This window comes from Tachysurus fulvidraco, chromosome 8, assembly GCF_022655615.1.
Source record: "Tachysurus fulvidraco isolate hzauxx_2018 chromosome 8, HZAU_PFXX_2.0, whole genome shotgun sequence".
Classification (NCBI taxonomy): domain Eukaryota; kingdom Metazoa; phylum Chordata; class Actinopteri; order Siluriformes; family Bagridae; genus Tachysurus; species Tachysurus fulvidraco.
The window spans coordinates 3,803,658-3,826,157 of record NC_062525.1 but is presented as its reverse complement, the minus strand read 5'-3'; the positions used below and the strand labels follow the sequence as shown (position 1 = coordinate 3,826,157).

The 22,500-nt window shown below is 40.9% G+C and overlaps 2 protein-coding genes across 2 annotated transcripts in view; one reads left to right on the top strand and one right to left on the bottom strand.

Annotated features, from left to right (window-relative positions):
- wnt3 (wingless-type MMTV integration site family, member 3) overlaps nucleotides 1-15,681 on the top strand; it is a 31,621-nt gene extending 15,940 nt beyond the window's left edge. The window contains exons 2-4 of the mRNA XM_027165316.2: nucleotides 7,521-7,762; nucleotides 10,636-10,901; nucleotides 12,862-15,681. Coding sequence (XP_027021117.1) covers nucleotides 7,521-7,762; nucleotides 10,636-10,901; nucleotides 12,862-13,341 — 988 coding nt within the window. The 3' untranslated portion in view covers nucleotides 13,342-15,681. The remainder of the gene's footprint in view (nucleotides 1-7,520; nucleotides 7,763-10,635; nucleotides 10,902-12,861) is intronic.
- Nucleotides 15,682-17,396: 1,715 nt separating this feature from the next.
- nsfb (N-ethylmaleimide-sensitive factor b) overlaps nucleotides 17,397-22,500 on the bottom strand; it is a 41,489-nt gene continuing 36,385 nt past the window's right edge. Inside the window, exon 22 of the mRNA XM_027165295.2 lies at nucleotides 17,397-21,335. The gene's annotated coding sequence lies outside the window, so the exon portion shown is untranslated. The remainder of the gene's footprint in view (nucleotides 21,336-22,500) is intronic.

Below are 22,500 nucleotides of genomic sequence, written 5' to 3'. Positions count from 1 at the left end.
TATCTATCTATCTATCTATCTATCTATCTATCTATCTATCTATCTATCTATCTATCTATCTATCTATCTATCTATCTATCTATCTATCCATCTATATAATCGACTCTACGTGTATTTGCACCCCAACTATCTAATCAGCTTTGGAAATCTACTGCCCATGGTTTCACAAAAAGCATAAAACAATACTTTTAAGCTATAACTTCTTTGTAGTGACTCTGTACACATTTACCGACAGGTGACAGGAAGTTTTTCTTCCATCGTTGTGAATCAAACAGGAGAACTTATGAAACCTCAGACCATGTGCACTACAGGACTCATATACTGTAATAAACCATTCAGAGTAGAGAAAGTCTCAATTTATATGTCAGCCTGCTTTTATGACAAACCTCCATCCTGGCTTACTACAACAAAGTATATTATTTTCTACTACAACTTTCTATTTTACACTCAGAGCTGCTGCTTGAGAAAATTTATTATTAACCTTCCGACCATGATGTTGTATAAATTTGTACAACTGTACACAAATTCAAATGCATAATGTTGTGACAACACTGTCGCTAAGAAACCATAAATATGGATGCTGATCATAAAGCAGTCTGGTGCCCGAGGCTAGCAGTTTTACTAGCTAGCACCTACCTGTTATGTCTTTTTATACATGCGATATAAAGGTGCAGTGACATTAGAAACAAGATAGATCTGTCTGGGATTCAAACATTGAGTCTTTTATCCAGAATTTAAATGACACAGATTTATCATTTTCCACTAAAAAAATTTCCACATGCTCACCTACAATGAGAGATCAAGTGAGAAACCAAACCCAGCACGGCCTTTTTGGAAAACGGCCACTTATGAAGGTACAAATATAACAAGACAAGATTTTGTGGGAATGTCACGTAACCATGGTGACCCTGTTTACTCCAAGTTCAAGAAGAAAGAAAGTTTATTTCAGGAAGTTTCATTTTTATCAATTAATCCGTTAATAGTTTTACGAGTTCTCTAAATTTCTTCCTTTTAAAGGTGGGACTATTTTATTATAAGGAACAGGGCATGTTTGTAGGTTATTAAGGTGAACCTTCAGGAAAGCACAAAAAAAAAAACAAATCTACTTTTTTAGTTTATCAATTCAGTGTTGGTAATTTGAAGTAAAAGCCAAAAACTTGAGGGTGTGTTGTTTTATCAGCAAAGTTGATTGTTGGACCATATTGATTTTTCGTTTTTCCATTTATAATTAATGTGCTTGCTAAAGCACATTATTTTTCTCTTGCATACTTATTATTATTATTATTATTATTATTATTATTATTATTATTATTATTATACTTCTTCCTAGACCCATAAATGAGGTGTCAAATCGACCGGCTGATTGAGGAGAGGTGTGCTATGACTTTTATAAGCGATCCGACCAACGATGTTCGCACAGCGGACAAAAAAACGGCCAAAAAAGTCCCATAGAAATGAATGGGAAATTCCTAAAATTCAAGCGAAATCAAAAATTTAGCACAACATGGACATGTCATATATCAAAACACTCAGCACGATGAGGGGAACTGACATCACGTGTAGCCCCGCCCCCAAAATTAGCGAAATAAAAAATTTAGCACAACATGGACATGTGACATATCAAAACACTCAGCACGATGAGAGGAACTTGCCACGTGCAAGCACATTCACATTTTCTTTAGGAAATGTACCGTTCTAGTTGTGTTTATTGTTTTCATTTCTCAATCTTCTTCTTAATTTAGCCTTTGCCCACATCGAGGCAGGACACTTTTTTACTTTTACCCAACAGCTACCAGGCAGAAAGAGAGGGCGAAGGCTATCACATGCTTCCTCTGATGCAGGTGAAGACAGCTAACTACATATTTATCAAACTGCCATTCAGGCAACGTCAAGGGACGACATAACACACTCGAGAGATAGGATAGAGCTATCCGATCTACTTCTACATACGAGCTGACAGACACTACTGCTTGATTGGTGTCCTTGTTATCGATTGAGCAAAAAAGAGTAATGAGAACACAAGCAGATCTGCTCTCTTAGACTCGTCAGGTTTTCATCCACGGACATTCTACAGCAAACGCATTTCTATTGTGTAAAATCAAGATTCCAGTTATATTTAACGTAAACCAGTTCCCTTACCAGACTTACATAACCCACATCTTTTCACATTAACATGACCTCCAACTTTTACAAAGCACTAACACCGGAGACTCCTGCAAACACTATATAAAAACATCCGGAGGAAACCCCCGAGGCACGGGGAGAACATGCAAACTCCACCCACACAAGGCGAAGGCGGGAATCGAACCCACAACCCTGAAGTTGTGAGGCAAACGTTTTATATTATTTGTTATATATTTTATATATTTCGTTATGTTTCCAAGGTTCATGCGGAAGCTTAAATGTAGTCCTTCAGCTAAAAGAAAATATTTTAAAGGGAACTACTTTTGGAAGATTAAAATGTTGCGCCGTCTCAATTTTTTACGATCATGCAAACTAATGACACAAATAAAGTCCTCGTAAGTCACCTATATTTAGAAATCCTGCCAACATTATAACATAAAAACATCTCCTTCTGCAAAACATCACCATATCAACAATTACAATAGACACCTTTTTTTTAATATTTAAAGCAATCTCTATGTTAGTTCTTACTATAGAAACGCTAAATAAGTGTATTGGGATGAAATTCCATAGGGTAAGACTTCCTCTCATGGTAAATCTTTTCAGATCTTTATGGTTAGTGTGCGACAATATATAAACAATATTATATATTATTATATATACTGTAATAATATAACATGATATACACCTACAGTATAGAGTGTATAGAAATTAGTACATTTTCTCTTTCTCTCTGCACAGAGAGCAATTTTTCTGTGGTAATTACACACATGCTACCGATATAGTGGTTTGAAATTAAGTTGAAAAATGATGGAGTGTTCTTTTAATATAGAAACCACACACATACACACACACACACACAGAGAGAAAGAATTAATGGGCAGTTCGACAGTTAGCAGACGTTGTAATTATGTCTCTTACACACTCACTCGGCAAACACGGAGGGGAAGGAACTCGGCTTCCAGTAAACACTACTTCAGTAGCTGATCTGGCAGACATATGGGCTTAAGTCATAGTTTGAAGAAAATAATTACGGATTACCAATAAAACTGGCATCTAACGAAGCAAAGGAATTAAATAGCACCAGACCGTTAAAACAGGGGTTCGTGATATTGATGCATTGTTAAAAATGTTTGAATCCTGAAAGTAAGATGGAGAGATAGAGAGAGAGAGAGAGAGAGAGAGAGAGAGAGAGAGAGAGAGAGAGAGATAGATCACCTATACGATTATTTTGACCCGCTGTAGTAGGCTTTGAGGTGGAGACTTGAGCAGCTGACACACGTCTCATGTATCAAAGCCTCCCTTAGCGAAAGTTTGTGGATGTGAGACATCGAAATTCACTTGACATCAAACATACATGTACACGGATGGAGTGAGAGGTGAGAGATGAGAGGATGGTGGTAGTGGTGGGGTGGTTAGAAAATCAAAATGCCTCCGAGGAGGATTTTTAAGCTCTGACTTCAATTTCAGGTCCTTTGTGTGGGCCCGAGTGAAGGCGACGATGTCAGAGCCGGTGATAGGGTTGCACCCTGCAGGGCCATGAGGTCATGCTGAATGAGTGAGCGCGTTCTGATCAGTGCATTTTGTTTACTCCCGATTTGCCACATGACCGCCGGGGACACCGGGACATACCAAGAGTCCATCAGTGCACTGATACCGGAGATGCATAGCCGTATCTTCTGAATCAGCACATCGGTGGAAAGAAATGTCCGAGCATCAGTTGTCTAGGGAATAATTTGACGGATATTCAGAGAAGTGGCAGGAAAATTATCCACAAAAATTGTAACAAGTTTCTGCAGAATATCTGGCTAAATGTATCAGCTGATCAGCTCTGGAAAGGTCCTGCAGGGATGTAAGCTTTACGTACAGTTTTAAAATATTTCCTCGGCTTCGGGTTGAGACGACACCAAGATTCTGGTCATGATGATAAAAAATGATTTTTGATTAAAGTCTCAAAACAATCTGAAATCCACCAATAGGACGATGGCATCGGAGGGCACCGACTCGCGTTTCACATCAAGCATACTTTGAAGAATGATTGTTTTTACAGGAGCCTGTTTTCTGCAGGCGGGCACGGTGGCTTAGTGGTTAACACGTTCGCGTCACACCTTCAGGGTTAGGGGTTCGATTCCCGCCTCCGCCTTGTGTGTGTGGAGTTTGCATGTTCTCCCCGTGCCTCGGGGGTTTCCTCCGGGTACTCCGGTTTCCTCCCCCGGTCCAAAGACATGCATGGTAGGTTGATTGGCATCTCTGGAAAATTGTCCGTAGTGTGTGAGTGTGTGAGTGAATGAGAGAGTGTGTGTGCCCTATGATGGGTTGGCACTCCGTCCAGGGTGTATCCTGCCTCGATGCCCAATGACGCCTGAGATAGGGACAGGCTCCCCGTGACCCGAGAAGTTCGGATAAGCGGTAGGAAATGAGTGAGTGTTTTCTGCATTTTCCTAAATCACAGGTCTATCATGAGACCTTTTTCGTCGTACCTGACATGGAGAAACACATTATCACACAGATTTGTTTTTTGGATCTTGTGCAGCATAAGTCATAATCTTAAAAGATCGGTGAAATCACACGCCGGTGTTAATTTGGATCGAGACGTGTTGTGTGTGAAGGCTGTAGCATTTCAACCTCATAATTATTTAGTGAATCATCCAGTGAGGCTCTGTGCCCTGTGGAGATAGGGGACAATGATGACGTGCAGTGATACTTCCCTCAAAGCAAAGGCAGTTAAAATGAATGAAATACTGAAATGTCCCACGGCATAACAGAGCCACTGGTTTTTCCTTTAATTTGTCAACTTCCTGTCTGTCTGGATGTGTATGTACAGCATAGGAAAGGATTCTATGGCTGGTTAATAGCTCTACCTTTCCAACACGGTCTACATAGAACATGAAAAGGAAAACCTTTTGTTATAAGGAATTTTTATGGGTTCCCCCAGAGGTACAAACTGAAGAACACTTTGAGAGTGTAACTACATGTGATCTATAATTCTTTATTCACAGAGCGTGACCAAAACCACACCCTTTCAGGCAGGAATTATATAATTTGCCAACTTATAGCCTGGAGGTCTAGTGGAGAATGTCTAACGTGCTCGTGAAATCCGGGAATGTACTGCAATACACAATAAAATGTTAAGTTTGGAACCCTAAGGGCTCTTTAGTTTAGTCCATTTGGGAGAATTACTGACAGTTTACATTTTGTCATTTGGGAAAAGCTTTTATCCAGAGTTGCATCTAAACTTTGGAAATCCTAAGTAAGAATTTAGGATCCCAAATAAGGAAAATTGCACAAGTAACAGCAATAACTGTAGCGACGGTAAAGGCAAGTGTTTTCCTAGGTGTGCAAGGCAAAGTATTTAGAAGGTTGCTAAAAGAACAGAAATAAGGTTCAGATAATCTGAGCATTAGATGAAGAGCACCACCATCATTTCACCACCAGAGAGCTTGCGTTTAGACATCATAGGAATACAGGACTGGAAGAAGCTATAAAGGTTCTGTGTAAAACCCTTTAAGAACAGATTTCCCTTTCAGTAAGACTAACCATTCATTCATTCATTCATTCATTCATTCATTTTCTACCGCTTTATCCGAACTTCTCGGGTCACGGGGAGCCTGTGCCTATCTCAGGCGTCATCGGGCATCGAGACAGGATACACCCTGGACGGAGTGCCAACCCATCACAGGGCACACACACACACTCTCATTCACTCACACACTCACACACTATGGACAATTTTCCAGAGATGCCAATCAACCTACCATGCATGTCTTTGGACCGGGGGAGGAAACTGGAGTACCTGGAGGAAACCCCCGAGGCACGGGGAGAACATGCAAACTCCACACACACAAGGCGGAGGCGGGAATCGAACCCCCAACCCTGGAGGTGTGGGGCGAAAGTGCTAACCACTAAGCCACCGTGCCCCCCTAAGACTAACCAGTGAAGCCTATTTTTGTAACTAGAAATCTTTACAAATTAAAAGCATGAACAGGTTTTATATTATTTGTTATATATTTTATATATTTTGTTATGTTTACAAGGTTCATGTGAAATCTTAAATGAAGTGCTTCAGCTATAAGAAAACATTTTAAAGGGAAGTACTTATGGAAAAGAAAAACGTTGAGCCGTCTCAATTTTACGATCATGCAAACTAATGACACAAATAAAGTCCTCGTAAGTCACCTATATTTAGAAATCACTACAAATCATTCATTCATTCATTCATTTTCTACCGCTTATCCGAACTACCTCGGGTCACGGGGAGCAATTTAGACCTAAGAACCATGAATACTTTAATCTATTTTAAAACATCTTGGATTATGCTGCTTCAGGGTATCAGCAATATGCAATAGAGCAAAACCATTCAGGCAAAACCATACATCATCAGTAAGACATTGTAATCTACTGGGAATGTAGTGATAGTGACTAGCTAATGTTCACTTCAAATAAAATAAATCATTTAATGCAGACCTCAGGCTGAGTCTAATTTTAGAAAGCAGGCACTATGGATGCACAGATGGAATTTATGATGATGAACCCATAGCTGATTACCTCTGAAAGGGGTGTGGATGGCTTTATGAGGGAAAGCGAGAGCTTGTTTAGCGCACCAACTGGAATAAACAATAAGTCAAAAACATCTCAGACACATTTCATTGGCAAAGTCAACAACCCTGTTAATAAGAGTGCAGTTGTGTTTGAGCCTGTCATAAGAACAAACATGTTAAAACATAGGCAACATTTTTTTCCAAGCTTTTTTTTTTTTTTTGTTATGCGTTATGTCAGGCAGAAAAAGAAGGCAATTAAAATAAATTAGTTTCTGGCATGCTTGTTTCAGTGCAGCAGTATCAAGGCCATGTTTAGGCAGATGCCCAGTGCTTAGTTAAGCATTTCAGTTGTGTTACAATTCTTCTGTCAGCTACTGCAAAATTGCAACACACAGGTAATCAAATCAAGATGGACAGGAGCCAATTGGCTGACTCGGGTCTCAGGTATCAAAGCTATCAAAGCAGTGATGATGTGCCAAATTAATACAAGCTTGCTGGAAAAAAGATGTGAATAAAAGCACTTTTATGAGATGACTTCAAACATATGTCTGTGGGCAAACCTGTGCAACTTATATCAACATTCGAGACAATGATGTGTGTAGAGCAGCTAGAGTGTCCTTTATGGGCTTTGTTACTTTTGCTCAGTTTATTGCCATTCAAACCGTATGTGTTTTATATCTAGCAAGAATAAACATTGTATATCTAAATCCTAAACAGGGTGTGTTAGTACAGCTTGTTCCACTATTCCAACCATGCTATCCCTCAAAGCAATACTCTTTGCCCATCTGCTGCCACTTCCACCCCTAAAAGACTTTAGCTTGATTCTGATGCATGTTTTTCACCCTGTACCTTTCTCAGGTCCCTTGCCCTGGGGCAGCAGTACTCGTCTTTGGGCTCCCAGCCCATCCTGTGTGGCTCCATCCCTGGTCTAGTGCCCAAACAGCTGCGCTTCTGCCGCAACTACATTGAGATCATGCCCAGTGTTGCCGAAGGGGTCAAACTGGGCATCCAGGAATGCCAGCACCAGTTTCGAGGTCGCAGATGGAACTGCACAACCATAAAGGACAACCTATCCATCTTTGGGCCTGTGCTAGACAAAGGTACAAGCTCTAAGACTGTTAACCTGTGTGAAAAGGAATCGAGTGGGTATCCCAAATATTTATGAGTTAAGATTGATTGCTCAGTTACAAATGGCTGCTAGCCATTTACCCTAATATGAGGTGAATAAAGTGTATCGGTAGCAGAAAAATCTCTTTGTAGGTGTCTAGAACAGCCCCAAACCATCAACCTTTTTAGTTTTATACTTTTCAGGCATGTAACTATAGTCTGAATACATCAGTCATCAAAATATACAATGTTCACACCTGAAAAGGGACCAAGGATGAGCTTTACATTGGAATTAATTTCTGTTTTTGGAAACGAGTATTTAAATATGCAGCTTCCTTGATTTCAGTCTAGATCTAGCTTTTAATTCCAGAACTCATTTAGGTTCTGCAGGTATCTGTCAGTCTTCCAAAAATATCACATTGCAAAAAGGGTGAAAAACATTTGTTTGTTCTTTAAACATAAAAAACAAAAAGGAGAAACCAACAGGAAAGCTAAAAAAAACCCCGCACCGTGCTGAGAGATAGCAAGCAAGACCCGAGCTGTTTTGGCCTGTCCTGGAGGTTGAAGAGGTGCAGCCCTCTGATCAGAAGCAGTGTGTTAGCTTATGTGTCAGGAGGGAGCCGGTCAGTGAGTGCGCGAGTGAATAAGAGAAAAAGAGAGAGGAGGCCAAATGAGATTACAAGCAATAGAAAAGGGCTGGGGGGTTCCGTTCAACCCCTACTGTGCATGAAGGCCGGTATGAGCCATCTCAGTGTGCCTCTTACAGCCCGGCTCCCACGAATGGCCCATTCACACGCCCTTTTGACTGTGTCATGAAAACGGCCTGAAAGGGAATCTCCCATCCTTCCCCATCATGGAGGGAGCAAAGTAGGAAGGGGTGCGTGATGGGCAGAGGGAGGCCTGGGGGAGAGGTCAGAGAGGCCTGAAGACAGGGAGGATACTAATAAGGTAGTGGTGTTGAGAACGTTAGAGATTGCTGTTTGTTAATTGAGGATTGATTTTAGAAGTGGGACGAGAAGGAGAAGGAATTACAGTAAGAGGGCAAGAAGGAAAAGGTGGTTGGTATGTGTATGTGGCTGTAGAGGTGGAAGGGTGGGGGTTGCTCCTGTTGGGAATGCCAGGCCGGCTCTGGGCAGAGCTAAGCTGAGCTGTGGGGGTGCGGGTTGCTGGGTCCTTTTGTGTGGGTAATACAGTGTGACACCACAGAGACAAAGGAGGATTCATGGGCTCAGCAGGTAGCGGGAGCAGCTCTGCGTTTGGCTCGGGGCCACGGCTCCTGGGGCCATCGGCTCACAGCGCTCTGTTGTAGTCGACCCAGCTGGGCCTGCCAGAACCGACTTAGCCTCAATCAGGCCTCCCACCCTGAGAGGTGTGTGCCCAAACACACAGCATCAGGAGAAATGAGCAATGTGTGTTTACACTGATTAAAACAATAGAACATAAAACAAAATATGTACAAATCTACCAGGAAATTAATACAACCACAAAGACAGAATCATGCTGAAAATTAGAACATGGTTTGAGCTATATCCTGTTAAGAAATGCATAGATTTGCAAACGAATTTTCACGGAATGAATCATCCGTGATAGCTGAGTAGACTAGCAATAGCCTTTGCGTGACTGCATAATGGATGGCATCATGTTAAAGTCACCTGATTCTGATGATTCATGCTTCCCGTCTAGCCAAAAAGTGATCACGTCCCTGACCTTTTGTCACATACGTAACACCGTAGTTACTGTAAAATCTTATGCAAGAATGCAGGTAGTTATCAAAGAATGCAAAAGTGATTTGTGAAAGATATGGTGTGCTAAAGAAGCTCAAGTAAAATTTGTGAATTTCTAAAAAAGATATTTGCTTCTGAAAAAAATGTAGGTGGAAACATGGCTAACAATTCTGAGTGCCTGCAAACAGTTTCTGGGTTTCTGAAAAGGTCTTGTTTTGGAGTTCCTTAAAACGCACCTGTGTTTATGGTAATGTTCATGTGGTGGAAATGGATAAAACTGCTTAGTGCCTAAAGAGGTTCTTAAAAGGTGTCCGCAGGAGCAAGCCTTATGTGGGCTCAAAGTGTCCTTATGGCTAAACCACATTTAAGTCTGTCTATAATATGACAAGCCAGAGATCTTGTAGTGCTAGAAACTTCAATGTTCTCAGGATGTGTATGCATGTGTCTGTACATGTCGGACATATAGGAATGAGTGGTGTGATGGGTGGGAAAGCTGGTTGTGATAGTAATCAGGCAGTAGCAGGGACCTTTCACTTGACCGTTGAGAAGACCTGCGTTGTAGGTTCAATGGCCCCTTAGGGGCAGAGTCCAGATTAAAAGTGAGAGAGCCACAGTAAGTGTGCTGCGATTGTGAAACAATAGTGTCCAGTTACGTAATAATCTGTTGCATTCAAACACGGAGTAAATCCATCTCTCAGCACATGCCTTCGCAGAGCAAACGTAAAAAGACCCATCGCTGGTTTTCACCCCATATGGCCTCAGGGGCTCGATCTGGAAAGCTGGAGCACCTTTAAGATGACACAGTGTCACTGAAACCCGAGGTAGAATTAGGCACAAACGACATGTGCAACAATTGAGAGTGTCATGTCAAAGATGTGCCTGTCCTTATAGTGAATTGATATTTCGGAGTACATCACAGAAAAATGATCCGTGCCCTTAAGACACTGTCTGACGTGATGCTTTCAGTAGGATTGCAAATGGAAAATCAGGACCCTCAGGATACAGCGCTGTTTCTTGGATCACTTTAAAAGTTGGCACCAATCATCACACATTGGCATCTGCTTTTCAAAGAGTCTTAAAAGTATCTTTACTTATGCAGTGTTCTCTCTTTTTCTTGTTTATCTTTTTATATATTTCCATAGCCACTAGAGAGTCTGCATTCGTTCATGCGATTGCCTCAGCTGGTGTGGCATTTGCAGTGACACGGTCTTGTGCAGAAGGAACCTCCACCATGTGCGGCTGTGACTCACACCACAAAGGGCCACCAGGTGAGGGCTGGAAATGGGGTGGCTGTAGCGAGGATGCCGAATTTGGAGTGCTTGTATCCCGGGAGTTTGCAGATGCCATAGAAAACCGTCCAGATGCTCGTTCCGCCATGAACCGGCACAACAACGAAGCTGGACGAATGGTAAGATCTGAATCATACAGTAGGTCCTCCTACCATACAGGCCCATCAATGCAAAGGAACCACCTTAGAACAAACATAGACTAGATACCGTTTGGTTTATCCTATGAACTTTTAAGCAAGGTCAAATACATTTCTTTAAGGATGGTTAAAAACAATTTGGCTAATAATAAGTGGTTCCTGAAGATGTAAAGTACAATAAAAGGGAATTAAGTGACTAAGACAATGAACAAAGCGCTTCTTATTATGTTCGTGGGTGGGACTCAGCCACAGCTCAAGGTGTTAAATGCATGACAGATCAACTGTCAAGAATTGCCTGATCTCTTTTCGGAGTGCCTTTTAGCCCCAAAAGAAGCATTTATATGTGAAATTACTGGGTAATTACCTCCCTGATCCTTTCATACCTCGCATGTCTCGCATCCATGCCGAATTCCGTGACAGAGGTGTAAACGCAGTTAGTGGTTTGAGGGCGGTGGGAGGGAGGAGAGAAAGACAGCGGCAGGGCTCGGGATTTTCACCCGTCAGCTCGCTGCTGGAGTCGATTAGCACTGAGGCTGCTGTGGGGCAATTGGCAAGACCACACCACAACACAGCGGCCCTTTGATCTGTGCTCGACAGGAGCAGCAAGGGACCACAGGGGCAGGCAGCAAGACAGGCAACCCTGTCAGGACCCCAGGCCACCCCACCTGCCTCTCACACGCCATTGTTCCTGAGTGGGCCACGGGAGATGCCGCAGGCCTGACGAGTTCAGGACATGATGTCAGAGGCCTTGGCTGGGCCCCGGGGGGCCCACAAACACCTGCCTTCCGCCACAGCTGGGGAATTCTGCTGCTAAATATAGCCAGGAAATTAAAGCAAACAAACCAAAACAAAGGAGTGCCACTGGCATGTTCGCATGAGCAGGACCTCTTATAAGAATTATCTAACTGCCTGCCTCTGATCTCAGCAGCTGCATAACACCTGTAGCCAAGGCCTGGCACTAAGCAATTGGCAGGGGTATTACAGGGAACCAATATAGGGGCATCTTCCTATGCACAAACCTAGATTTTAATAAGCATTTGAAAGCCATGACAAACATTTTGTGCCCCCGTTTGAATTTTGAGGAACAGATGATGTACTTAACTAACCAAGATTCACAGCAACATAACACACTTTAATACCCTCTCAGGTCAAAATCAGCGGTTTCTCTGCTAACAGACCCCAGGTACCTTATTGTACCTTATAACATCTAAGCCTTCCATAAGCAGGGAAAACATGGCTGTTGCTGCCTTCGTGCACTTTTTACAAGGTTCTATGACCCATTTGCCAAGTCATAATTACAGAGTGGTTGCTTTCGAGTTCCACACTAATATTATCTGGTCAGCTAAATTGATTAATCAGTGGCTATTAAAATGTTATATTTATAAAAATGAATTGCTTACCACTGGCCACTGAGCGTTCTTTCCTCTGAATAGGATGAAAGGGTAAATGTTTTTAATGACTTCAGCTTTTTGTGCTTTTCTAAGGTTTAATCATTAGCATATTTCAGATTTTTTTTTAACTTACTAAGCATTCTGTAATATCTTTCTGATTCCAAATGTCTACTGTATTTTTATTTTTGTCAGAATGTTTCGACTTTTCTAGGTCAGGACGATTGAATACATGTATAGACTTCCCAGGAAAAAGTGAGCCTCCAACATGAAAACTGGTGTATAAAAATTACAGATTTTAACTGTGTTCATTAAATAAACACTTGTAGGTTTGGAGTATGTTTTCAAGATAATTTCAATAGCAAGGCAGGGACTAGGCAGAGGAGCAGACAGGAGATGCCTGTAACAAGGGTAAACCTTAATTTCTTTAAAAAAATAAAACGCTTAATGCGAGTTATCGGGAAGTGATCAACAATGTGGTGGACTGGTGTAGGGAAGTCACTGTTAAACACCATACTATAGCCAGGCTCTCATGTGATCCCTTTCTCCTCCAGACCATCCTGGAGAACATGCACCTGCGCTGTAAGTGCCATGGCCTGTCCGGGAGCTGCGAGGTAAAGACATGCTGGTGGGCGCAGCCTGACTTCCGTTTGCTGGGTGACTATCTGAAGGACAAGTATGACAGCGCATCGGAGATGGTGGTGGAAAAACACCGGGAGTCCCGGGGCTGGGTGGAGACACTCCGAGCCAGGTACGCCTTCTTCAAGCACCCCACTGAGAGAGACCTGGTCTACTATGAGGGCTCGCCCAACTTCTGTGAGCCGAACCCGGAAACGGGCTCATTCGGCACACGTGACCGAACCTGCAACGTGTCGTCTCACGGCATCGAGGGCTGCGATCTACTTTGCTGCGGCCGTGGTCACAACACGCGGACTGAAAAGCGCAAAGAAAAGTGTCACTGTATCTTCCACTGGTGCTGCTACGTCAGCTGCCAGGAGTGTGTACGAGTCTACGACGTACACACATGCAAATAAGGAGCGTGAAAAGTGCAGGGGTGGCAAGTAAAGATCAGAAGACTGAAAGAGATAGGACTAAGTAGCCTATGCGTGTATACACAAACACACACACACACACACACACACACACACACACACACACACACACACACACACACACACTTACAAGATTGTATTGAATACAAAACACACTATGAGTAGTGGCACTTCAGTACCATGAACTTTTAATAACCTTTAATAACAATCGAGCCTGTTTTCTGGGAGAATTAGCTACCATGTGATTACCACCATCATTCCTGATGTATTCCTTTTTTTTTTCTTTCTAAATATTTTATTTATTTCAGCTTTGGTGTGTGAAACTAGTGTAGCATGTTATTACCTGAACCCTCAAAGTCTTCTGGTATCACTTTAGCCCCCTGGTCATCTCTCCTTAAGGCCTGGTGGCTGAAACTATATCTGCCCATCACACTCTCACACTGCGTTGACATGAACACAGCTGGAGGGGGCTGGTGAGAGAAGAAACGGGTGAAGGAGGAAGTGTGCTTACTTAACTACTGATCATTCTGAGCCTGAAGTGCATCTGAAGGCTGGGGTCTTTAAGCCCGAATAGACTACTGATAAGGACGTAATCCTTATGCTTTTCCTTAATGTCCTCCCTGATCCTGCACAGGTGTGCCATTTAAAGGGGTACTCCAACGTTTTGTCAACAAAATGTCTATCTACTGCATCTGTAGCGTACGTGTAGTTACCACAGGCAAGACGTCAACGCATTCCTTTGTAGGGAGTAAAGAACTGCAAACTTCCATACTATGGAATATACGGGAAGTTGTTGAACTTTTATAAAAATTTATAACGTGACTAAATAATGCAAAAATTACAGCCGATACACTGGATTCCTTTTACAAATTTTAGGAAAAGTTCTTCAAATGAAAGTCTATAGTTTCAATATACATTTTAAAATTCACAGTTAAATACGTTTTAAATTATGCCAAATTCCCTTTACAAATTTTATAAAACTCACTCATGTTGGAAATCTAAGGACAATTGTTGATTTTTGACAAATAAAATTTTAAAATGCACGACTAAATAATAGAACCTATAACAGAAGTCTATGGCGAGTCGACGAATTCTGTCTGTTTTTACAAATTATGCAAATTTCCGTGAATTTGTTTCTGGAAACTTTGTTTTATGACTAAATCGTGCTCTTCGACTAATTCCCTTTGAAATGTAAGTCTAGGGGCAGTCGATTTCTGCCACTAAAATCTTTAACTGCATGACTAAATAACGCAAAATGACGAGTTACATTGCATTTCATTTATATAGTTTATAAAACTCGTCTATAATGGAAGTCTACGAAAAAGTGATAAATTCTGTCGAAATTATGAATAATAAACTAAATAATGCAAAGCAGCTGTTATACTATTTTCTGAATACAAGAAACTCTTATAATGGAAGTTGAAGGGCACTGAATTTTGTAAAAAAAAAAAAAAAGAAAAGAAAAAAAAAAGGAAAAAATTCTTAAAAATATTTAATAAAAAGGCCAAATAACGCAAAATGCATTGGATTTCATTTAGAAGAAACAAGTCAGTAAGGGCAGTTTTTGGTAGAACAATAACCATTTTTTTTACAAACTAATTTTGCTATTTGTAAATAAAACTCTTAATCTATAATATATATATCATTTGTATTTTAAGGGAGACGTTTTAAATAGAATTTATGGTAATGACAAAACAACATTTTGCTTCATTGTCCAACGTTGGACAAAAATGTTGAAAATATTTGATCATTTTTAAAACGTTTGCATTCCTTTAATCACATTCGAAACATCTATTGACAAAATTCAACACCCGCCTTTAGCCTTTCGTTATAACCGTGTTTGAAGTGCACAGATTTCCAGATCGTTTCCCAGAAAATAGTATTGTTTTGTATAGTTATCAGTCATCGAGTAAAGAGAGATTAGATGGAAAAATGCTGGAGTATTCCTTTAAAAAAAAAGTCACAGGTCACTGATCTCACATACTGATCTACATGTATAGAAAAACTAATATATCATCGACACTGCCTGCTGAACATGTCCAGAATTATAGGGGTGTTGAAAAAAACCTCATTAATAGAAATGGAAAATAATGCTGTACTGCTGAAATGACTGGAACGGTACGATTTTGGCCATGAACTCTAATGTGGTGCATTTACTTTCATGATGGTGGTGATTCGAAGGCAAAGAGCAGGTGTGTAGAAATTGACTACCTGTCTAAACAAAGCCAAAGTGTTTTCAGGTAGAAGCCAAACCACCAACACACACACACACACACACACACACACACACACACACACACACACACACACACACACACAAACTTCATGTGCATCCAGAATTAATTTTAGAGTTAAATTTGCACTTACATAACACACTGAGTAACAGAATGAATGTTAGGCATTATATATATATATATATATATATAAAAAACCGTCTAAACTTCTCTAACGGCTATAGATAGTGGAAAGGGGGAGGAACATTGGGGTTTGGGAGATGTTATTCTCTTAAGTCTTAGCTCAGCTGCTGTTTGGACATTAAAAGGCGATGCGGTCTGTGTGTCCTGACCCGTGTGTGTGTGTGTGTGTGTGTGTGTGTGTGTGTGTGTGTGTGTGTGATGGCTGACGTCGTGGGGGAGGGACGACGGGCTTCACAGACAAACAGACACGCACAGGGTTCCTTACATGTTCCAACAGTCCTACACATCCCATTCATTAAGTTTAACTACACAAGCAGAAGGTAGACATTAGCGTCATCTCCTTGAAACCGAATCGTCCTCCGCTCAACCTCCACGTCCAGAACGTCTCCTCTTCCCACGTGGAGCTCCGCCCACCATCACCGGTCATTTCAGCACTCCCTTTCTGTTCCTCCCAGCCCGCTATATATCCAAAGTTTTGTACAAAGTTATTAATTCCCTTTCTTTCCTATTTTTTTTCTGGAAATGTTATGTTTTTATAAATATTATTTATTATACAATGTATATATCTGTATGACTGAACTAAGATTATATATTTGAAGAACGACTTACTGTCTCATGCTTTTACTTCTGCTACCTGATGGTTAAACTGCTATATTATCGCTTTGTTTTTAAACCTAGACGTACTAAACTACTAAAATAACCGAACCATATATATATATAACCATATATATTTATACACGTGGCCTTACATTACAGCGCAGTTTAATTGATTTGCTCATTAGTGGTTAAGAGAACGGTGGCCCAAACTGTTTCTAGTTTCCCACGCAGCTCTAATAAAGGGTAATAATGATCTTCCTCTTGGTTACCGTCTCAGCCTGCATATAATCTGTCATTTCAGTGCTCAGTGCATACGTCAGCTCGAGGCCTGTGAAGCTGTGGCATCTCCTAACACCGAGTGTAAATGACAAGAGAGAGAGAAATAGAGAGAGAGATAGAAATAGAGAGAGAGCGAGAAAGGGAAGAAAGAGAGAGATAGAGAGAGATAGAGAGAGAGAGCAAGAGAGAGAGAGAGGGAGTGAGAGAGCAATAGAGAGAGAAAGAGAGAATGAGAGAGAGAAAGAGTGAGGGAGATAGAAATAGAGAGATAGCAAGATAGAGAGAGAGCGAGAAAGGGAAGAGAGAGAGAGAGAGAGAGCAAGAGAGAGACAGAGAGTGAGCAAGACAGAGAGTGAGAGAGAGAGGGAGTGAGAGAGCAATAGAGAATGAGAGAAAGAGTGAGAGAGAGAGAGAGAGAAAGGGAAGAGAGAAACAGAGAGTGAGCGAGACAGAGAGTGTGAGAGAGCAAGAGAGAAAGAGCAAGACAGAGAGAGCAAAAGAGAGAGAGTGCGAGAGAGCGATAGAAAGAGAAAGAGAGAGAGAGAGCGAGAGAGAGAGATAGGGGGATGAAAGAAAGAACTCTAAGCTTTAAACATCCTGGGGATTCCTGAACACAATTCAACACAACGTCTCTTTCTGTTGTGGGTTTTAAACATGAAGCATACTGAATTTTATCATATACATAAAATTATAAAGAAAACATCAATAAATAAATAAAAATAAGACGACACTCCATACGAACAGTTATGTAACATTTCAGATTTATTCATCGTTTATCACAGTGATTAAAAAAAAAAGCTTAAAATAAAAAAATACATTTTATTACAGCAAAATGATTTACTTAAAAAATATCACTTATTATTAGGAACTAAAAGGACAGCGAAGGCACAGACGGTATTTTAGCCGTAAATTACACTCAAGTCAGATCGAATGGAAATGATCAGTAATTTCACGATGGCTTGGTGTCAATGCTTTAACTTCTCTTACCATTCTCGCCACATCGTGTGATCTTACTGACTTAAATGGCACTTTGGATTAAGGACAGTTTCACGAACGTTGCTTTTCTTCACACTCACAGGTACATGTTGATAAATTGGAGAGCATTCAGCTGATTTACATTTAGCCACACCCACAAAGCTCCATAAAAGGTCATGGATCGCAGACTCGCAGCCAATCGGTGCAGTGTACGCAAGCACTTCCTGTGGGTGCCATTACTTTTGCACAGCATTTTTGTCTTAATTGATGGATTTATTTTGGAACTTACTCTTGTGTGTCATCGATACGACACCATTAACCTTCGCAAAATGTTCACTAGATGGGTGTGCATAAGTATTGGCCCCCCGATCCACCATGTGTATTGTATCGAGATCATGAATCTATACTACAGGTACAAAGTTTGGGGTGACCAGAATTTCCATGGCTGCGAAAGATGGGTACCCCCCACCCCACCAAATTAAGATAACATTAAAATCAATAATAAAATCTAAACAAAAAAATCTAAATGACTTTCATCACTCGTTGGGATAGTGTGCGAGGTTTATCGTGTTAAAAGGCTAAACTGCTCAAAAAGTGAAGTAAATTTGGAGGCATAAAAGCCTTTATTATCGCCTCATATACATTACAGCACAGTGAACTTCTTTTCTTCGCAATCCCCAAGCGAGAAGTTTGGAGTCGGAGCACAGGGTCAGCTACGATACAGCGCCCCCTGGAGCAGTGAGGGTTAGGAGCCTTGATCAAGGGCCCAACAGTAGCAGCTTGGCAGTGCTGGGGCTTGAGCCCTGATTCCTTCAATCAACAGCCAGAGCCTAACTGCTTGCACCACCAATGCCCCAATGAGGACAATAAAAAGGCCTTCTTCGGGCAAGTTAAGTATCTGGAGCATCTGCCAGTCTCTCAAATAACCGATAAGAGCTGAGTTCAGGATGCTGGCTTTAAAGAAACAGTCACATAAAAATAAACGTGTGTGACTGGAGAGTAAGACGTGCTAAAGAACACCGACAAGACCTGTCAAACACGACGGAGGACAAGAGAAGGTCTGGAGGTGCTTCGGTGCTGCCCGAGTGCTAGATTTGTTCATGATTTTAAAAAAAAATAAATCAAAATTTCCTCCAAAAACAGAGCAATGAGCCAAAGCACAGCTCCGAGCTTATGAAGAACTTCAGAGACTCGTATTCGTTCTATTTAATGCAAATCGAACTTTATTATAGCGATTTTTTTTTACCAGGAACACAAAAGCAGCTTTGCAAGAATCGTAAAAATTCTAAGATCTAAATTATCCCTGATGAGCAAGCAAGAGGTGACGGCGGTGAGAAAAAAAAAACTTCCTGAGACGACAGAAAGAAGAAACCTTGAGAGACTCAAAAGGAGACCTTCATCTGGATGGAAACGTGTCCATCGATCCAGTCAGACATGTGGGAGGTGCTTCAGGAAGCATGGAGTGAGATTTCCTCAACAACCTGACAGCTAGAATGCCAAAAGGGCTTCAAGGCTTCGAATGCGAACCTCATTAATGTCTTAACTACGTGTTCAGTTTACAGGTCATTTTAATCATTTCCATGGAAAACTTCTTGGAAAAATGAATCACGCAGACCACAAACTTTTGACCGGTAGTGCAAACAAAGCAGCCTGAGAAAAAAAAAATTTATATATATTAAAAAAAAAAAAAAAAAAAATGTGTAAAAGAAGTTTCATTTTATTCCCACAGAAATAAAAACAGTAAAAGATCTAGTTTTTAATCAGAAGTCATGAAATTAGTGAAACAGAGTCGACACGTGACCTGATCTCAGTATAAATACACCTGTTCCTGGAGTTTCTGAGAGAACGTACACCTAAACAAACATCAACAGGAAGAGCTATTTAAAAATAAAAAAAGATTGGATAAGATTAGATAAGTCAGACTGTGCCGTGTATTAGACATGTTTATGCAATACACTGTATGGGAGAAAACAGTGTATTAGGCTTGTGAGATGTTTATTACTCTTGAGATCAAGTTCCTGGAGAGAAAAAAAATATTTCCGATAAATGATTAAGGGGCTTTTTACACCTGGTCACTTCCTGCGTTTTCTGTGATCCGCTAGCTACCCGACGGTAAAAGTACTTTCTGTAATGGAGCGGCCATGCTGGATAACTGGAATTTGGTTTATTTGAGTCTTTAGCATAGAAATGCCATGGTGAGCTGTGAGGTATTTTAGTCTTGTAGCTGCTGTACAAAGTTAACGACGTTAAAGACAAGAGTTTGGACATTGATTACGTTCTGGTGGGAGGGAACGTTGAATTTTCTGCCATTTTGAAAGGAAGGAGTGTTTCATTTTTCCTCACCATTTATAGGGGCTTTTTACACCTGGTGACTTCCTGCGTTTTCTGTGATCAGATATCTACCCGATGGTAAAAAGACCAGGTCTAAATGCCCTCAGAAACGTTTTGGAGACGGATATAAATCCGATGGTACAAACCCCTTCAGGAGGTGGTCTGGGACGCGTTACAGATGAAACTGGACAGGTGTAAATGAATGTTGGGCCACATACGTCAGCACTATACTCCTCTCAAACGGAAGTACGTCACTCGCAGGTGATCTTTCACCCAGGCGTCTCGCCGGGGCTTAAATCGCGCTGCTGCCGGCAGCAAAAATGCAGCAAACAGTAAACGCTGTTTTTTTGTAGCATAAACGTTGTAACAATTTTATTCGTCTTCTTTTTGATCGCGTTCTGAAAACCGCATACACCAAAGTGTGTTCTGTTACAATTTCCCCGAAAATTAGGTCAAATATATTAGCATTTTGGGCGAGAGTAGAAAGATCGGATCGATATCTGATTCGCCGAGACGCATTTATGTGGCCTGATGTAAATAGCTATCGGATCAGAGACAACACATGAAGTCACCGGGTGCAAAAAGGCCCCAAGTCGTCCACAACTGAAAGAAGATGAATTTATATTGTTTAAGGTTTAAGAAGAATAGAGGAGGGTATAATAATAATAATAATAATAATAATAATAATAATAATAATAGCATCATCATCACCACTAATCAGCACCTAAAAATCCACCACCCTGCATAGAAACAGTAAATTTCCAAAAAATAAATAAAATAATAATAATAATAATAATAATAATAATAATAATAACAGTTCAGTCTAAGTAACAAAAAAATAAAATAAATTGTACTGTAAAGTGTTTGTCTTGTGGGGCTAAATGCATAATAGTTGATAATATAATAAAGATAATTATAGACAACGAAGGTCACCGGATATTGTGTAATATTATATAAGGATAATTATATGATTTCATCTCACAAGCCTACAGTCAATCATGGAGCTAAAATTAAAAATATAAAAATCTAAGTCTCTCTTCAAGTGAACGGGATTAAGACTAAGGCATCGCTTCAGATTAAACAGGAATGTTTAATGCCTAGTGTTTGCATACACACACTGATCAATTAGCATACCTTATTATATACAAAACACACACGCTCACACACACACACACACACACACACACACACACACGCCTAGTTTCGATGGGAAGCTTTCACCATCGTAGCACTGCTCACTGCAGCGTGTTTATACACACCAGCGTCCATGTGCAGTTCGGTGGAGTTGCTAATCATTAGAGCTTGTGTTGGACAGGACAGAGTGACGGCCTCGAATCAGCAGCAGCACACATCACGACACGACACGACGCTAATTTCCTTGGGGGGAAATAAAACAAAAAACAAACAAACAAACAAAAAAAAACACACAGGTCAGTCTTGTATTTTCTGACAGGAGACGAAGACAAACGTAATCATGAATCGATCAGCAACCTCATGGATTTGTGTGTGATACGGATTTATATGCGTCCATTTAAAACAGCGTGTGCGAATGCACCCAACCGCACGAAGCTCAGTGCTCGCTGAACTGAATTGCTCTCTTAAGCACTATTCGGACGGGATTAGTTTTTAGGGGGACGTGGAGTAATGCGATTTTACCTCAGGACGTCTGTAATATTAATTGGCCAATTCGCACGGGACAAGACATCTCAGTAAAACTAGCAGAAGTGGGAGGGGTAACTCGCTTTACGCACCACAGTAACCTCCTTGTCGTCATGTGCGTATGACGTTGCTTCCTGTTTCAAGTGCCTCCATGCTTGAAAAACGGAAAAACTTTTAAACAGGAAATGACGGAATTTTACCGTACATATTTACAGCGGGTTTTTTTCGGACGGGATCAGTATTACCTGAGGTAATTTTTCCGGACCTTTTTACAGAAGGTAAAAGTCGCCGTAATCTTTACTGACGTTGTCCGTAATGATTACTGAGATGGCGCATTCGGACGAGACTAAAATCACAGAGAAGCTCTGGTAATAATTACTTTACCCCCCACGTCGCCACGTAGAACTAATCCCGTCCGAATAGTGCTTATGTCTACATTTCTCTGTCTTTCATGATTAATTACCACACACAGTCATCCTGCTCTAGGGGGATGCGGTAGCTTAGTGGTTAAGATTTCGAACTACTGATCAGACTGAAAGGTGGTGAGCTCGAATACAAGATCCACCAACGTGCCACCGCTGGGCTCCTGCTCAAGGCCCTGAACCTTCACTTTCTCATATGTAAAAAGTGAGATAAAAAATAAGTCCTTGTGTATAAGGGCATCTACTAAATAAATGCTTTACACGCTCACGTGATTACTGTTTAAGATGCTTTATAGGGTTACGTGTCCTGTTGGAAGGAGCTTTATTCCAGCGTTGCTTTGATTGCCTTTACTTCAGAGAGCAGATTATTTGTGTCTTTATTTACTTATATTTACTTTTCTATTTACTTCTTTGCATTTTTATTTGCATACTTAGATTTAGGGTTTCGTGACATTTCGTGT